General features: G+C 42.0%; 1 protein-coding gene across 1 annotated transcript; it reads right to left on the reverse strand.

Annotated features, from left to right (window-relative positions):
- Positions 1 to 10,663: 10,663 nt before the first annotated feature.
- zgc:103482 (uncharacterized protein LOC450001 homolog) lies at positions 10,664 to 13,996 on the reverse strand. Its single transcript, XM_017713264.2, has 8 exons — positions 13,583 to 13,996; positions 13,029 to 13,140; positions 12,488 to 12,628; positions 12,199 to 12,270; positions 12,012 to 12,086; positions 11,763 to 11,925; positions 11,480 to 11,668; positions 10,664 to 10,948 (listed from the first exon to the last, which is right to left on the reverse strand). The coding sequence occupies exons 1-8, from the start codon at positions 13,839 to 13,841 to the stop codon at positions 10,904 to 10,906; spliced, it is 1,056 nt and encodes a 351-aa protein (XP_017568753.2). The 5' UTR covers positions 13,842 to 13,996; the 3' UTR covers positions 10,664 to 10,903.
- Positions 13,997 to 16,293: the final 2,297 nt, after the last annotated feature.

Genomic DNA, 16,293 nt, shown 5'->3' on the forward strand with positions numbered 1-16,293 from the left:
AAGATCAAGTGCGCTATTAAATTTATCTGGAAGGGAACACAGGATAGAATTAAGACTCATGGGACAGTGGCAGAAGAGCATGGTAGCTAAAACATTTGAGGAATTCTGTCCATCTCCTCAACTGTGTGATGACCCTGCTGAAAACAATTCTACTTTAGTGTGAATGGTGCTGGTTTAGCTGGTCACCCAGCATCCAAAACACAACGTATGTTACACTCCCATCACAGTGATCAAGTAGTGCTTTCAGACACTGTATTCCACCTCTATGGGGCACTACTAGGGATCTTTTCTGCTGACAGCTCCACAAAGCCTGCACCCAGTGTGCTACCTCATCACCAGCCTCTCAGAACAAAGAATAGGATGTTTGGATTTTTGCTCATTTCTGTTCATTCACAGTAAAAAAACAATGCCACACATCCCACACACTACCAAACATGAATGATGAAAGCTGAATGATGAATGAATGATTCAGTCAGAGCTGGGTTCTGAGGTTTGTTTTGATTGTGCTGTCTGTCTGCCTACACTACAAAAGGCTTTCTTCTGTAATGAAGGGTATGAATGGGGAGTTTGTTCCTCTACTCTTATGGGAAGGCTTTGCACTAGATGTTGAACATTTCTGTGAGGATTTGATTGCGCATTAGTGAGGTCAGGTTCTGATGTTCGATGGCCAGTTCTGGATCATTCCAGCTCATCCCAAAGGTATCAGATGGAGCTCCATCATTCCAGGGAACACAGTTCCACTGCTCCATAGCCCAATGCTGGGGGGCTTTATACCCCTCCAGCCTACACTTGGCATTGAGCATGGGGACCTAAGGCTCATGTGTAAGTGCTCTAGAGCGTTCCATTCTATTAGTCAATGCTTTTCTAAGGAGATTACATCTGTGTGTGTCAGCACCAGGGAGCCATTCCCTCATTACATGGGCTGATGCCAGTCATCATTAATATTCACTGTACATACCTAAAGAATGTGTAGTGAAAAGCATGACTTTGTTATTCAACCATGCAGTTTCATAGCAAAGTGAAACTCAGACCTCGTGAATTGGTAATGACTCATGAAGTCCCTGGTTTTCCTGCTTCTGTTTTTCATAAAAAAAATGTATTGGCCACTAGATGGAGACAAAGCTCATATTCAGCTAGGGGTACTTAAATGAACATGATAATAAAAATAACAACAACAACAACAATAATAATAAAAAAATAGTAATAATACATTATTTGTTTATTGATTATATTTGCAAACATATAATACATCTCAAAGTGAACAAGTATAACTGAAATATAAACTTATACAAAAAGAGAAAAAAATAAAACAATAAAATAAAGTGCTAGGTGCTACAAACAAACAGATGATACAGTGAATTAATTTCAATATTTAAAAATGCAAAGTATTAGTTTAAGAAAAAGTAAGTATGAAAGTATAAGGTTAGATAAATAATTTAAGAAATGAATTCTGTTCAGTACAATCTAAACCTGTCATGCATTTTTTATAGACTGAGTTTTACAAAAGCACATTTCCATAAATCCAAAGATATTCCCAAAGTAGATGTACGCTGCAGGCTGTAAGAAGATCACTTTAACTTCTGTGACTGGAAGCATGAAAAATGGAGGAGTATGTTTTAGAAAATGCTTTCAGGAACTTGCATCAGTTCTTAAATGAAACGAATCTTCAGAATTGAACAGCCAATTTTAATGTAATCTTAAATTAGGTTGTTTAGGTACTGGGACAGCATTACTGAAAGTTGAGAGCAGATCATTCTTCACATTTAGAGGTTAGCTTCTTTCTGCACAGTTCTTCCTCAATTACGTTTTGCCACTCAAAGTATATGTGATAAGAACTCCATGATCTCACCCATTTCTGTTCTTCTACAGGTCCTCCAGGAGTCCACTTGGCCATTCCTGCACTGTAGATTGGATAAGGAATAAAAAAATCAACTCTGAGGTTTCTTATAATAAAAGGCCTTATAAAGTTTGAGCCACTTTATTTTTTAAAAAACTAGATTGGGTGTATTTTTATTTTTTTTTATTTATACACAAAAGAGTTCCACTTGCACTGCAGAGTCATCTTGTGAAGTGAAATGATCTTAAATCTAGCCGAAATGTCTAAAATTTCCCATTTTGATATGATTGTGCACTTGTTATATGATTATTTAGTTTATACATATTTCTTGCTTGCTTTTGGTCATTTTATTAAGTAAGATTATCTCACTATACTGGTAGATAATTTTACTAGTTTTAAGCACTGGGTCCAAAATTGGCAAGAAATAAATGACCAGATTTTAAATCTCACTGACTTTCCAGTTACACCTGGCTCAGCAGCAAAAAATCTTGGCATCATAATTGATTCAGATTTATCATTCGATCAACACACAGGCGGCATCACTAGGACAGCTTTTTTACATCTTCGCAATATTGCCAAGATAAGAAATGCTCTATCCCTGCGTGATGCAGAAACACTAGTACATGCCTTTAGTACTTTTAGGCTAGACTACTGTAACGCGCTACTGTCAGGATGTACGAGTAGGACTCTAAGCAAACTTCAACTAGTCCAAAACGCCGCAGCCAGGGTGTCACTAAAACTAGAACATTTCATCATATCAGTCCAGTGCCATCATCACTTCATTGGCTGCCTCGTAAATTCCATATTGATAATAAAATTCTTTTATTGATGTATAAAGCCCTACATGGTCTCGCTCCTGAGTACCTGCAAGACCTTATTTCCCATTACGTGCCATCACGACTACTCAGTTCACAGAGTGCTGGCTTATTAATAGTCCCCAGAATTCAGAAGGTTTCAGCTGGGGGAAGAGCTTTTTCTTATAAAGCCCCCAAACTCTGGAATGATCTTCCAGAAACTGTTCGGGACTCAGACACAGTCTCAATCTTTAAAACTAGGCTGAAAACTCACTTGTTCAGTTTAGCTTTTGGTAGCTAATGTTCTCCCTAGATAAAGGCAGCAGATCCAGGGGTCCATGGACACAGGGAATTATAGTAAACTGAGATGCTGGTGCTGTCGTCCCACTGCTCGCTCGCGGTCACTCAGGTTTGTGGACGGTGGAGCGGAGGGATGCCGAACTGTTTCAGAGTGCTGCCGTGTCTGTGTGTCCTTCTGGTTCTCTCCTCTTAGTTAAGCTGTCATAGGCAGATCTGCCGGAGTCGTTAGCCACACTCTGGAAATGTTCACATTCCCTGTTTTACGTACAAACAGACAGAATAAAACTAATTCCCTCTCCCTGCCTTTTTTCCAAGCATACAGCCGCCCACATGTCCGGCCGGACACTGAAGGACGACTGACTGTCAAGCTCTCCTGCTACCTACTTTAGACCAGCTGCCCACACCCCAGCTACCGCCACCTGCCTTGGACTAGCTGCACACCCTACACTGATGTTTTCATGGACTCCTGGCTATTCCTAATACTAATAGTACTGCTATTAATATTAGTAGCATAATCACTTATAGGTGTTTGACCAGAGGAGGATGGGTCCCCCCTGGTGAGCCTTGGTTCCTCCCAAGGTTTCTTCCTCAGCTCTGAGGGAGATTTTCCTTGCCACTGTTGCCCCTGGCTTGCTCACCAGGGGGTTTTTACATTCTTGTTAAAACTTTGTTTTTTCTGGAATTCTGTGAAACTGCTTTGTGACAACATCAGTTGTAAAATAACGCTATACAAATAAATTAGATTTGATTTTATTTGATTTAACACAAGCAAAATTATCAGCCAATTTAGTGAGATCATTTTACTGAATAAAACAAGTAAACAATGTGTGGAAATAAGGTAAATAATCTTAAATTATGCTTACAATAATCTCAGCAGGAGAAATATTAGAAACATGTTAATGTTTCTAATAGTGTGCTGTCATTGAAGCTCAGGAGTTGATATATATGAGCGTGTATGCCTGGGCTTTTTAAAGACCACTGTCCATGTCACTGAAATACTAAATATTCTACTGCTCTGGTCGACGGTATTGGAACACTCCAATCAGCTACACTGACACTGGTGATGGTAGAACTTTATATCACTGATATTTTAAAAACAATACAATATCCAGTTTACAGGTTTATTCAAGGAAGTTTTAGCAGAAATAACAAGCCTATTCTGTCAATAATAAACTCCTCTCTTAGCTTTGGATACATCCCAAAAACTTTTAAACTTGAAGTAATCAGACTGTTAATTAAGAAAGCCAACCTCGATCCCTGAGAACTATCAAATTATAAACCTATTCCCCTTTAATTCTAAGATCTTGGAAAAAGTGGTAGCAAAACAAAGCTCCTATTTTCTATAGGAATCATATACATGAAAAATTTCAGTCTGGTTTTAGACCACATCACAGTACAGAGACAGCACTAGTAAAAATGGTAAATTATCTTTTATTATTCTCTGAGAAAGGAATGTGTCTTTGCTAGTCCTCCTTGATCTTAGTGCAGGATTTGACACAATAGACCATGCTATCTTACTAGATAGACTAGAAAACCTTGTAGGGGTAACAGGAATAGCTCTTTCCTGGGTCAGGTCCTTCCTTATTGATCACTATCCGTTTGTTAATGTAAACATATCCCCACAAAAGTAAAGTATGGTGTTCCACAAGGCTCTGTTTTAGGACCTATATTATTCACAATATATATGCTACAATTGGGCACCATACTTTCAGCTACCATTGCAGTTGTACCCATGCTCAGCCTATTTATTTGGATTCTCTTACTTACTTTACCTTGTGTTTTTTCAGCTTTCAGTGGCTTCAAAATCAGATTTATTTATTAGTTTGTGGCTTTTTGTGTGTTTGTGTATCAGGGATGTGGAAAGGGGCTTTATGCATGCTGTGCTTTTATAACAGGGTTTACTGTCTCTGCATGTATCTTTATCATTTATCATTGATAGGACTTCTTATATGTGGAATACAACTTCAAACACAATCTTAAAATTATTACAAAAATCAAACATTAGCTATCAAGTTGAGTAAAACATGGAACTCCTGAAAGGTAGAAATGAGACATTCCAGTTAAACTGACAATGAAGAAAAAGCGATAACGTATTATATAGAATATAGACTGTAAGATGTAATTTAAATTCGATAAAACAAAGAATGAACACGTTTTAAAAGAAGTGATGTGAATCTTTCAGTGTCTGGATGGTGAAGGAGTAGGTTACTGCATCCTGTTAAAACGAGCGCTAATATAATAACTGAGAGCTTATTTTAGATTTGATAGCTTAGATTTAGCTAATAAAGGAAAACATAAACCAGAACTTGAAGCTCCTCCTGTTGTTGGCACTTCTATTTAATGTTAACTCTGTATTTGTGTACATGTATGTGGTTAAACATTCAAGACAAAAATAAGTCAAGTTTTTAAAATTTATTTTAGGCTAAAACAGAATTTACACATATAGACTTCCTAGTTAAGTCTACGGAGTGCACAGCAAGACAAATAGTCTTTTAATATAAAGCGGTGACAGACTAATGTTGACAAATACTAACAGACCAACATGAAGCTACAACGTGGACAAAATCGCAGAAACGTCAGGATGGGACTTTAATAATGTTATAAATGAGTCCCAGTTAAAATGAATTCCAAAAAATGGGATGCTGTGGAATAAAACAGTATGCAATCACGTGCAAATCATTTCAAACCTATATTCAGCATCCCAAATTTTTTTGGAAATGTAGAGGACTGAAAATCAACATTTTGTGATATGAGTTTTCAAAGCAGCAAAAGGCAAAGTCTGTACCTGATACTGGTTTATAAGCAAAAAAAAAACATTTTATAATAAATTCATAATGTTTTCAAATGCCAGCGTGCTCAAACAAATGCTGATGTAGAAAGGTGAAACAAAAAAATAACGAAAACACAAAAAACACTGGCGCCGTAATTACGGTAAGGCAGACTTTCCTTCACTTGTTTGCTCTTAGAGAAAACACCTTTTGTATGGCTTGGATTTTTTTTTTTGTGAGTAATTTGGGGCAATTACTCTCTTTCGTTTTTCCAGCCCTCTTCTTCTCTCTTTTTATATTTTGGGGCAACTTCTTGTCTCAGCCCTCTTTTTCTCTCTTTTGGTTTTGAGGCACTTTTGTTTTGTTTCGTTTCTTTCCGAAGACTAGGTACCACACTGGTCACCCCTCCACAAAGGTGTGACAAACACTGCCATTTCCTGCTGCCTTAAGTAGTGGAGCCTCAGGTGTAGCTAGTGAGCCTAATTAGTCTGTGGCTCCTCGCGACCATCGCCCTCTGCTGGCAACAGGCAGTGCAGGCTGGGCACCTTGCTGCTGTCGCCCTCTGCTGGCAACAGGCAGTGCAGGCTGGGCACCCTGCTGCTGTCGCCCTCTGCTGGCAACAGGCAGGGCCGGCTGGACCCTTACAGAAACCATGACAATTCTCTAAACCAGGGGTATTTAAATAAAATTCATTAAGATCCAGTTAAAGAACATTTCCTCAAGCAAAGATCCAGAACATCATGTCTAACTTGCATTATGATTCAGTGCCATATACTGTTTACTGAAGTAGCCTAGCAGGTGTATCAACATCTTATACAGTCAACAACTGAATATCAAATCAAATAAAGTACAATTCAGTGATATTTCAACGATATTTATCATCAGTTTTCTCTTTTTACATCACGCCATGTAAACTAACTTCCCTCTGACTCACTTTCTTCTCCGACTGCTGTGTCGTGCCTCATCCCTCCCCTGTGTGTGCCTCACTTGCTCGAGTCTCAGTGCTCTTTGTAATGCACAGATCTGATTGGTTGAGTAGCGTGACATGCGATATTTACAATGCATGCGATTGGTCTGTGAGTCTCCTGGCCACTAAAGTCGCAACATAAAAGGCTAGAAAAGCTAGGCTGATTAAAATAAGACCAGTCCGTCTAAAATTAAATAATTCTTCATAGTTTATTGGTTAGAGGTCCAGCTCCACATAGGACAGCGCCTGGATCCAGACTCGGACCGGACTCAGTCCACCTGTTAGAGACCTCTGCTCTAAACAATGCCCAGAAAACTGAGCCAGCACCTCTGTGACTCTCTTTCAAAAACATAGCTTCATAAATTAATAGCAGGGCTGCTGTTCAGAAACCAGTCAGGTTGAAGAGCTGTGATCAATGATGCATCAACTGGACCACTGGTCTGATTACTTATTAAACATTCACACTGGCTTGAGTAGACTGTCAGCGCAATGAACAAATCTGGGTTTGCCAGATGCGGGAAAAGAATACCTGCCAACTGCAAAGTTTGGTTGAGGAGCAATAATGTTTCTGCAGCCATTGTTGATAGTTTAGCCTCCTTACCTCTATTAAAAAGTCTTAACATAACATCATACAGTGCACAGTCTAGGGATTTTTATGTCCAACCTTTTTTCCTGTTTCAGCACGACAATACCCCTCTGCATCCATAAAGAAATTGTTTGCCGAGTTTCACGTGGAAGAACTTCACAAGCCAGCACAGCAAACTGACCTCAAACTTTCCCAACACCCTTTGGATCAACTGGGGAACACCAGTACCTATCCACCCTAATGTTGCTGTGGCTCAGTAGAAGTGAATCCTCACATCAATGTTACAACATCTAGTTTAGTGCCTTCCCACAGGAGTAGAGGCAGTAAAGGGGGACAAGGTCCCTACCATTGTCCTTCTCCTCGGAACGAGATGTTTAATTAGCACACATGGGTGTGCCGTCCCCCTACTTTGAACTACACAGCGTATTACTATACTGTTAGGTGCTTCTGATGTTATGTCTTGCCCTGTACGTACACTAGTAATAGTGCACATCTACAATCTAGTTCATTAACCCTTTAAACGTCCAGGGCACACTTCTATAATCCAAGAGTAGCTCAATCAGTTTGTACTGAACTCCCTGTAGTCGCTGAATAATAAGGCATAGTACGTAATAACCCTCGCATTGTAAAGATTTAACATCATTAATCTAACTGAAGTTCTTCAATAAGCTCCTTAAGCATCATCATCATCTTCTGGCCTGGTGCCAACTGTACAGGTGTGGCTGTACATTAGTCATTAAGATTAGTATAGGAGGATGTGGACTACAACCAATGCAATGCGAACTGTGATGCATTTAGGGGGAAAATGCACCTTCAGTCTGTCCCAGGATCACATGGGCTTCATGGGCCCCTTGGGTTCTGCAGCAGAATTTGAAACAGGTAAACTACCAAACACAAGCACAGAAAATAATAATGTTAACAACAAATGTTATTATGAACCACACAATTGCTTTACATGAAAAATCATGAAAGATTTTAGTGTGAATTTTTGCGAATTTGCAAAAACACCACTGGTTAAGATTAGAACCAGGGGCCAGTGATGGGCTTTGGATTGTTCTGAGTCCTGATGATGCCAAGTGCTCCATCTAATAAGAAGGACTGTTCACTACAGAGACGTGCCTTCTGTTAACAGAGTTCTCCTTCATCTCACACTCTCCAGGATTAACCCTTCGGGGAGTGTGTGCAGTCTTGAGTATGAAGTTAGAGGCATCTTGCTTAGGAAGTTCATCACCTGCCAACAGAATCAATTTGCATTCCTCTTTAGGGTCAACTGGACTTCTGATAACATGTGGAAGTTCTGCACCTGTTAAAAAGATGAAATGTGATGCAGTTCATTTGTCTCTCTAATGTTTGTTCCCTCAATAACAACGTCCACTAAGATTAACTCAAACTGTAACTGACTACACAGCAGCACATAAGAGGTTACCGAAAGAAGTCCGACATTCAGGCAAGTGGCTCCTGTTAACTGGCTTATTTGTGGGCTTCCAGTGTAACAAATGAAAACTAGAAGAAGTATTCCAGCCCGTATATCACTCAGTGCTACTGCCTTCCCACAAAATACTGGCATTATAGATTGTGCTGAGTGTGTTTTTACTGGTGCTTGTCAACACACACCTCTAATGTGTTGCTAGGTTAGTAACTTAGTAACACACGTGTGTCAGAAATTACTACATGGTATTAGCCACAGGGATAAGTATCACCACTGTCGATACACATACTATGTTTAAGTGCCAGTATTGGCGCCCATACAGATACTGATACAATATAAAACTGAGCAGAGCAATGAAAATGAAATAATGCACCTGACTATATTTAAGCTTCAGAATGCTTCATACAGACTCCGTGTTCAGTTCAATTTTAGGTCATGCTATAACTCAGGGCTGCCCTGTGATGGACTGACGACCTGTCCAGGGTGTATCCTGCCTTCCGCCTGATGACCGCTGGGATAGGCTCCAGCACCCCCTGCGACCCTGAGGGAGAAGCGGCTTAGAAAACGCCGCTGCCGTTTCTGCCACTAAACACTACAAAAGCATCTGATCTTTATTCAACATTTGCCCCTACTCACAAACAGCTCAGAGCTATTTAGAGCAAAGGATCTTTGCAGTTGTTCATGACATCGTTATGATCTGCGTCCACGTTTTTGCATTTGCATACATTTCAGGTTGATTACAGATGATTGACCGATCAGGTCAGAGCAAAAACCAGACAAAGCATGTGAACATGGCCTTATACCTGAGCTGATGAGCTCCCCAGTTAATCAGTCAACATTATATTGAGCTCATCATTCCTAAAGATGAGACTCAATGTAAACATTTTCCAAACAACAATTTGAGAAAATTGAATATTTTTATTTTGCAGCAGGCATCGGCCACGCATTGTACTTTTTTTTTTTACTTGAAGTAATGGTCATTGATGGGTTTGCAGTCATGTATGACAAGGACGTCTATTAAAAAAGTATTTAATATTAAGTGATTTCATGTGAAGTATGTAGTTAATTCAGTTAAATAATGCAGTTTCAAACCATCAGCAAGTCAGTTGTAACCATTTAACTTAAAGCATCAGAAACTGAGCTGACGACTTTTACACGTAATGTAATCTCGGCTATAGTTTGACAACATTCACAAGATTTACTGTAGAGAGAAAATTCTCATTTTGTATTAGGAAGATAAAGTTACTGTAATTTAATATTTACTGTACTCTAGCTTTAAAAACAGTTAATATTATAGTACATGTACAGATTATACTGTCTACAGAACTAAAAACTGCAGCAAAATTTATAGCACCATGCTGTAAATTTATAATACCTTGCTGGCAATTTTAGTTGCCAGTAATTTACTGTAATTTCACAAGAATAGTTTAGTGTACAAACAGGATCACCGATTTTTAGTTCTATAAATTAAAGTAAAATAATTTGGTCCCATACTGTAAACTTGCAATACATTATCAGCAAATAAAATGACCAATAATTTCCTGTACATTTTACAGTAAATTTCTTTAGTGTGGCCATACGTTATTTCATGCAATCAAATGTGGTGGGAAACTGTTCAACCTGAAATAAAGCCAAATTAAAGATGCTGCTGTGAGGATCAAGGGGTGAAAACTGCATGAGTGACTGCGCACCACATCGAAGCACTTGGTCATTAAGAAGCATTTGATTGTGGTGAGAAACTGTACAACCTGAAATAAAAGCCCAATTAAGGAAGTGTACATGTACAAATTTAACAAAGGTTGCAAACCAGATTTAAGGCCACATTGTGATGAGTGCTTGGCCATAAAGCTGCCTTGCAGGTCACAAAGCTGAGACCCTGTTAGGGTGGGGGCAGGTGGAAGTGCTATGATTGGTGCCATGCCATTATAGTTGCCATCTTCAGCCATTTAACGGTAAGTCTAAATATGTCAGTACACCACATCTGCATTTATTTGCTTGCTTTATTTTCCATAAGTGAAAGCCACTATATTCACAACAAGAGGGCCTACTGAAATGTTTGAACACAGCCCATTGAGAATAAGCAAACAATCAATTTAATTTACATCTTTTTGCAGCAACCTCAAGTGCAGTTTAATTTCACCCAGAACAGTGCAATGCAATCACATGACTTCTGCTGGTTTGGCACCAATTTGCTCCAAAGGGTACTTTCTGCAGCAGCTGCATTAGGCCAGTGCAGGGAAATCCTCTGGGTCCTCTGGGTTTGGAGCCTGAGGGAATAAAAGTCTCACTCAGCTATGGTGCAATTCAACTCAGCTTAATGACCATTCACAAAGATGAACATTCAGACATTTTCCATTCAGATGTATAAAACTCATGCACTTAATTTATTAAATGTGATGCTGCAGCTGAAGGTCCACATTTGCTTCAACTCTGCTCACAAACTGGAGAAAGTCTTTTGCACTGCTGCATTACCCATCAAAACACTCATTCAGTGCTGGACAGACCACATACCAGCCAAGGCAAGCCAAGTTGCTCTTGACTACACCAGAAATACATTAAATATATTTGCACTGCCAAGTGCGTCAAACCGGCATCTTTATAGGGACGACATCTAGAGACCTCCAAGCAGCAGACAAGTGATGCTAAAAATAGACACTAAAAAGTTTAAACGCTCACAGTGAATCAGTTCAAGCCATTAATGGCAACTCATTAATAAAAACTGCATAAATTAGAGGCCATGACTCAGCAATGCACACTAGCCAAATTATGTTCAGGTCTATATTAAAAGACAAACCTACCACATCAACAGTTTTCTCAGGTGATCTTTGGGGAGCGGTTACCCCACGGCCACGGCCACGACCCCCTCGCCCACCTCTTCCCCCTCGAGAAGGGCGGGCCAGATTACCAAAGTCAATCTCCAGCTGAAAGGTGATGTCATTTGCAGGATGCCGAAAGACTACATCCTCAACGATGCCATCTGCATGCTTCTAAAATATAGACCAGACTTCACAACAGACACTCGCCAAGACTGCCAATTTGCTTGCATCATTATGACAGTCTATTAGGAAAATGACAACTTGCCTCAATATGCTTGGACTTGTGTATCACCACAGCTTTGGAGGGCAACTTCGTGTCTGCCTTTCTGATGTTAAACTCCGTCTTGGGTCTGCTTTGCTCCTGCATGGACTTCCATTCATCCAGAGACATCTCCATGGCAACCTCAATCACTTCTTTCTCAAGAGGCCTGCAGGAAGAGTGTATTTACAACTTAACGCACGTTTCAGCCAATTAAATTGTCATCTTAAGATTTCACTCAAATGCCAAACATACTGGTTCTCTCCATCAGTCTCCAGTGCGTCCTCACTTTCAACAATCTCCTCATTGGGTAGTGCATCAGCCATTGCACTGTTAAATCAAATGAAAATTGAGGGCTACGTCACCAAGATAAACTGCCTCAGACAAAGTATACACATTAGTACAAACATTACAGTAATCACCCCTTGGACAACAGTTTTACCTAATATGATCCTTCATGGACCCCCAGTTACGAGGTCCATTGCCTCCCCTCTTCTCTTCAGGACGAACACTCCTGGTTGAAAGTCAACTCAATTCAGAAAATTCAAATATTCAGATGACAAAGCTAGACAGGCAGAAAGGCCTAAGTAAGCAATGGCATTTAGTTGACATCAATATTAAGAATGAACATAGCTTCCAGGACTTGCCACCAAGTGAGCTGGGGATAAGAGACCTTACTTCTACATTCAGCACTGGAGAAACAGAACACTTCTGGAAAATGGTGCTCTTACGCTCGGTCGCTCCCACTGTGGCGCTCAAACTCCCTCTTCCCCCTTGGATCAAAGCCATCAGTGGACCTGGGATACCCAGCACCGCGAGCCCCATGCCCCCTTCCACCTCCACGTCCAGCTCGGTCAAAAAGCTCTCTAGGCCTATGAAGGTTCATTAGGCATCACAAAGAGGTACTGCAAAAATTGTTTTAAAAAACTCTGAACTAAGACTTGAAGCACTTGTTACCAATCCTGGTCATGGGGTCTACCTTCCAACAGAGTATAGCTCCAACTCCTGCTAGTTAACTTCTAATGTTCTTGCATTAGTATGATGCAAGGGAAGGGCAGTACATTAGGCACGTCAGAACTAAACTCTGCAGGACCGAGGAATGCCAAGAAGAGGGGTGGTGACCCTGAGCTTGAACATTAGCCCATGGATTTATGAACCCAACATATTCACAGTTCACTCAGGCCCAACAGTGAGCAAGAAAGGTGAAGCATGAACACCTTGAATTTTATGATAACCATTCGTTAAGCACAAATTAATATCTAAAATGCTTGCCTGTCAACGGAGTACCTCAGGAAATTGTCACCCTCACTGAACCTGGGTTCATTAAAGGCAACACGTCTCTCCGCTCTCTCCTCAGGCTGACCATGAACAGGGTGCGTCAGGCCTGGTCAAGATCAAAGAGGAAGTGGATTAAAAGACATCTAAGTGAAAACCATAGCACAGGTTCCCAGCCCACCATCTATCCTGCATATAGGTGGTAACCTGCTCCAACACACCCACTCCAACTCAGAAAGGGCTTGTTAATTAGGTAGTTGGTAAGGACCAGGTGTGTTGGGAGCAGGACAACGAAGAGCAGAGCCCCTGAGAAGTCCAGGGGCTGGGAACAGGGCAGGGAAATCTCATTTCATCCATTAAGGGGAACTGTGGCTCCAGGTTTTATTCCCACAAAGCAGGAACTGGCATGGTCATTTGTTTACATGGGGCTATAGAGATGGATATTCAACTAACTTGAGGCAAAACTAGGTTATACAGCAATTCGTCACTTTAGACCAATTGGGCAAAAACAAAGCAGCCAGGTTAGTTGGGCTAGTGCGGCCTTCTCCTACCTATTATACCCCTATTAATATTCGCAGCAGTGTCACCGGCTGCACGAAGAGGAACCTTCCTGTCTCTCTGGGACTCCTTAACCGTTGTCGGAGGGGGAGCGGAGGGCGTCTTCACCTTCTCCTCCTTCCTCCGCTCCCGTGCCTGTTGTAGTAGCTCGAAAGGATCTGTCTCGTCATCCAGAAGCTCCCCGAAGCGGTTAGCCACGGAGCACTCGTACTCGTACCCAGTGTCGTTCATCTCCTCAATCAACCCCTTCATCCCAGCAGCGGCAGAAGCCTCACAAAGACCTTAAAACCATCGAGCGGTTGTAATTAAACACGTACAGACTGTAGGTAGCTCCAGAGAGTCAGAGAGCACCGAGAACCATCTCTGGAGAAGCTTCCCGACAACACGAACTTGGACCAATTAATCAGTCAGGCTCATTACAGAGAGCTCGAGCGCAACGGCGGTAAATTTATAAGCAATCAGGCCCCGCCCCCTAACCGCTGTGATTGGCTGAGCAGAACTTATTAACGCCGTCATCTACCAATCAGAGACGGAGGCCTTTGGCTGGCCCTTAAATGGTTCTTATAGCGCGTCATAACTAGTGATGTGTCGTTCGCGAACGATCCGGCTCTAAGAGCCGGCTCTTTGAAGTGAACGATTGGAACCGGCTCCACAATGGGAGCCGTTTTTTTCCTTCAGTGTCTCGCTGTCTCTCCGATTCCCTGTCGTTGCGCTTGTGCTCTGCAAGCGCCACAGAGCCGACAGTTTTTTCCAACGTCGTTTTTTTTGTCCTTCGGTGCCTCGCTGTCTCTCCCCTCCCCATCCCCCTCCCCCTCTCCCTCCCAGTCCCCCTAGGCGTGAAAATGAGTGACAGAAAACGTAGCAAGATTTGGACTCATTTTAATGCAACGTCGAGCTCCAGGGCAGTGCAGACTGTGCAAAGTCAGCATTTCATATAGAGCAGGCTCGACAAACAACTTGCACAGGCACATGAGGACATCACACTCATCAGTATTGCTGGAGGAGTCGAGACCAGAAAGGGAACCTTCTGACAGTGCAAGTGCATCAACTACAACTACTTCTTCAGGTGCAATAATATCAACTCTAACTGCTTCTTCAGCCGCCACAACGTCTGCCCCCATTCCTACATCCCAGCCTTTTTGTGGAAGTGGTGCTATTTTGTGATAATTTAATAATTGGTTATAATAAAAGTTTTATTTATAAAGCATTGTTATGCAGCATTTTTACTCATCACAAGTGCTTAACAATGTCAATAATGAAACAAAATGTTATAAAATTAGGTTTAAGCTATTAATTAATTAATCATGTGAAAATACATATATGGGGAGCCGCTTGGGAGCCGAAAGAGCCGGCTCTCCACAGTAAGAAGAGCCATTAGAGCCGCATCTCAAAATAGAGCCGAAAATCCCATCACTAGTCATAACCTAAAAAGTGCTGATCCAGGATCAGCTGCTGTTCACTTAATACAACTCAACGGGATGAAAGTGGCATTCCGCGCTCTTCACTCTTTGACTACATGTTACCGTATATACTTTACTGTAACACAAACTGATGTATATTATATTACTCTGATAATCGTTCACACCTGAGGTCATTACTGAGGGAAATCAATGGCAAGAGTCTGACCTATGCATGAAGTATACTCTCCCTCTACTTTAAAATTAGTTTCAACATAATGTTCCTTTCACTTGACGGCGCTGCACTCTTATTCAAAAACAGCATGGCCCAACTGTCAGCCTGTCTATTGAGAAGGCAGCATGCTGGCTCATGCTCAGATCAGATTGGTCCCTCACTCTTCACCCAGGCCGACTGAGTTGGTCAGAGAAGTTAGAGTCATGTCTGCTGGTCACGCTGAACAGATTCTCAAAATCAAAAGGTGAATTTGATTCGGATCTTTGTTTTCATGCGTCCAGGTAGGAGGCATGGAAACAACAAACTTTCACAGAGCCTTATTCGGATCAGCAGGCATACAAACCACATGTTCCACTTGTCATCTGCAGCCGGAGGCCAGCAGGGATGGACCTGGCTCTGTTCCACTGGCTCTGCTTTGTTAGGTACCAGGCCGTCAGGCATCTGCACAGCAGCCAGCAGCAAGTCCTGTTCACTGGAGGCTTTTACTGCCTTTCACCGGATTTTTCCTCCCATACCTGTCAGAAGCTGCCATAGTGTGCTCACTGCCCCCCTAGTGTGTGTGCTCACTGCCCCCCTAGTGTGTGTGCTCACTGCCCCCATAGCGTGTGTGCTCACTGCCCCCCTAGCGTGTGTGCTCACTGACTCCCTAGTGTGTGTGCTCACTGACTCCCTAGTGTGTGTGCTCACTGACTCCCTAGTGTGTGTGCTCACTGCCCCCTAGCGTGTGTGCTCACTGCCCCCCTAGCGTGTGTGCTCACTGCCCCCCTAGCGTGTGTGCTCACTGACTCCCTAGTGTGTGTGCTCACTGCCCCCATAGCGTGTGTGCTCACTGACTCCCTAGCGTGTGTGCTCACTTCCCCCAGTGTGTGTGCTCACTGCCCCCCTAGAGTGTGTGCTCACTGACTCCCTAGTGTGTGTGCTCACTGCCCCCTAGTGTGTGTGCTCACTGCCCCCCTAGCGTGTGTGCTCACTGCCCCCCTAGTGTGTGTGCTCACTGCCCCCCTAGCGTGTGTGCTCACTGCCCCCCAGTGTGTGTGCTCACTGACTCCCTAGCGTGTGTGCTCACTGACTC

This window comes from Pygocentrus nattereri, chromosome 16 (genome assembly GCF_015220715.1).
Source record: "Pygocentrus nattereri isolate fPygNat1 chromosome 16, fPygNat1.pri, whole genome shotgun sequence".
NCBI lineage: Eukaryota > Metazoa > Chordata > Actinopteri > Characiformes > Serrasalmidae > Pygocentrus > Pygocentrus nattereri.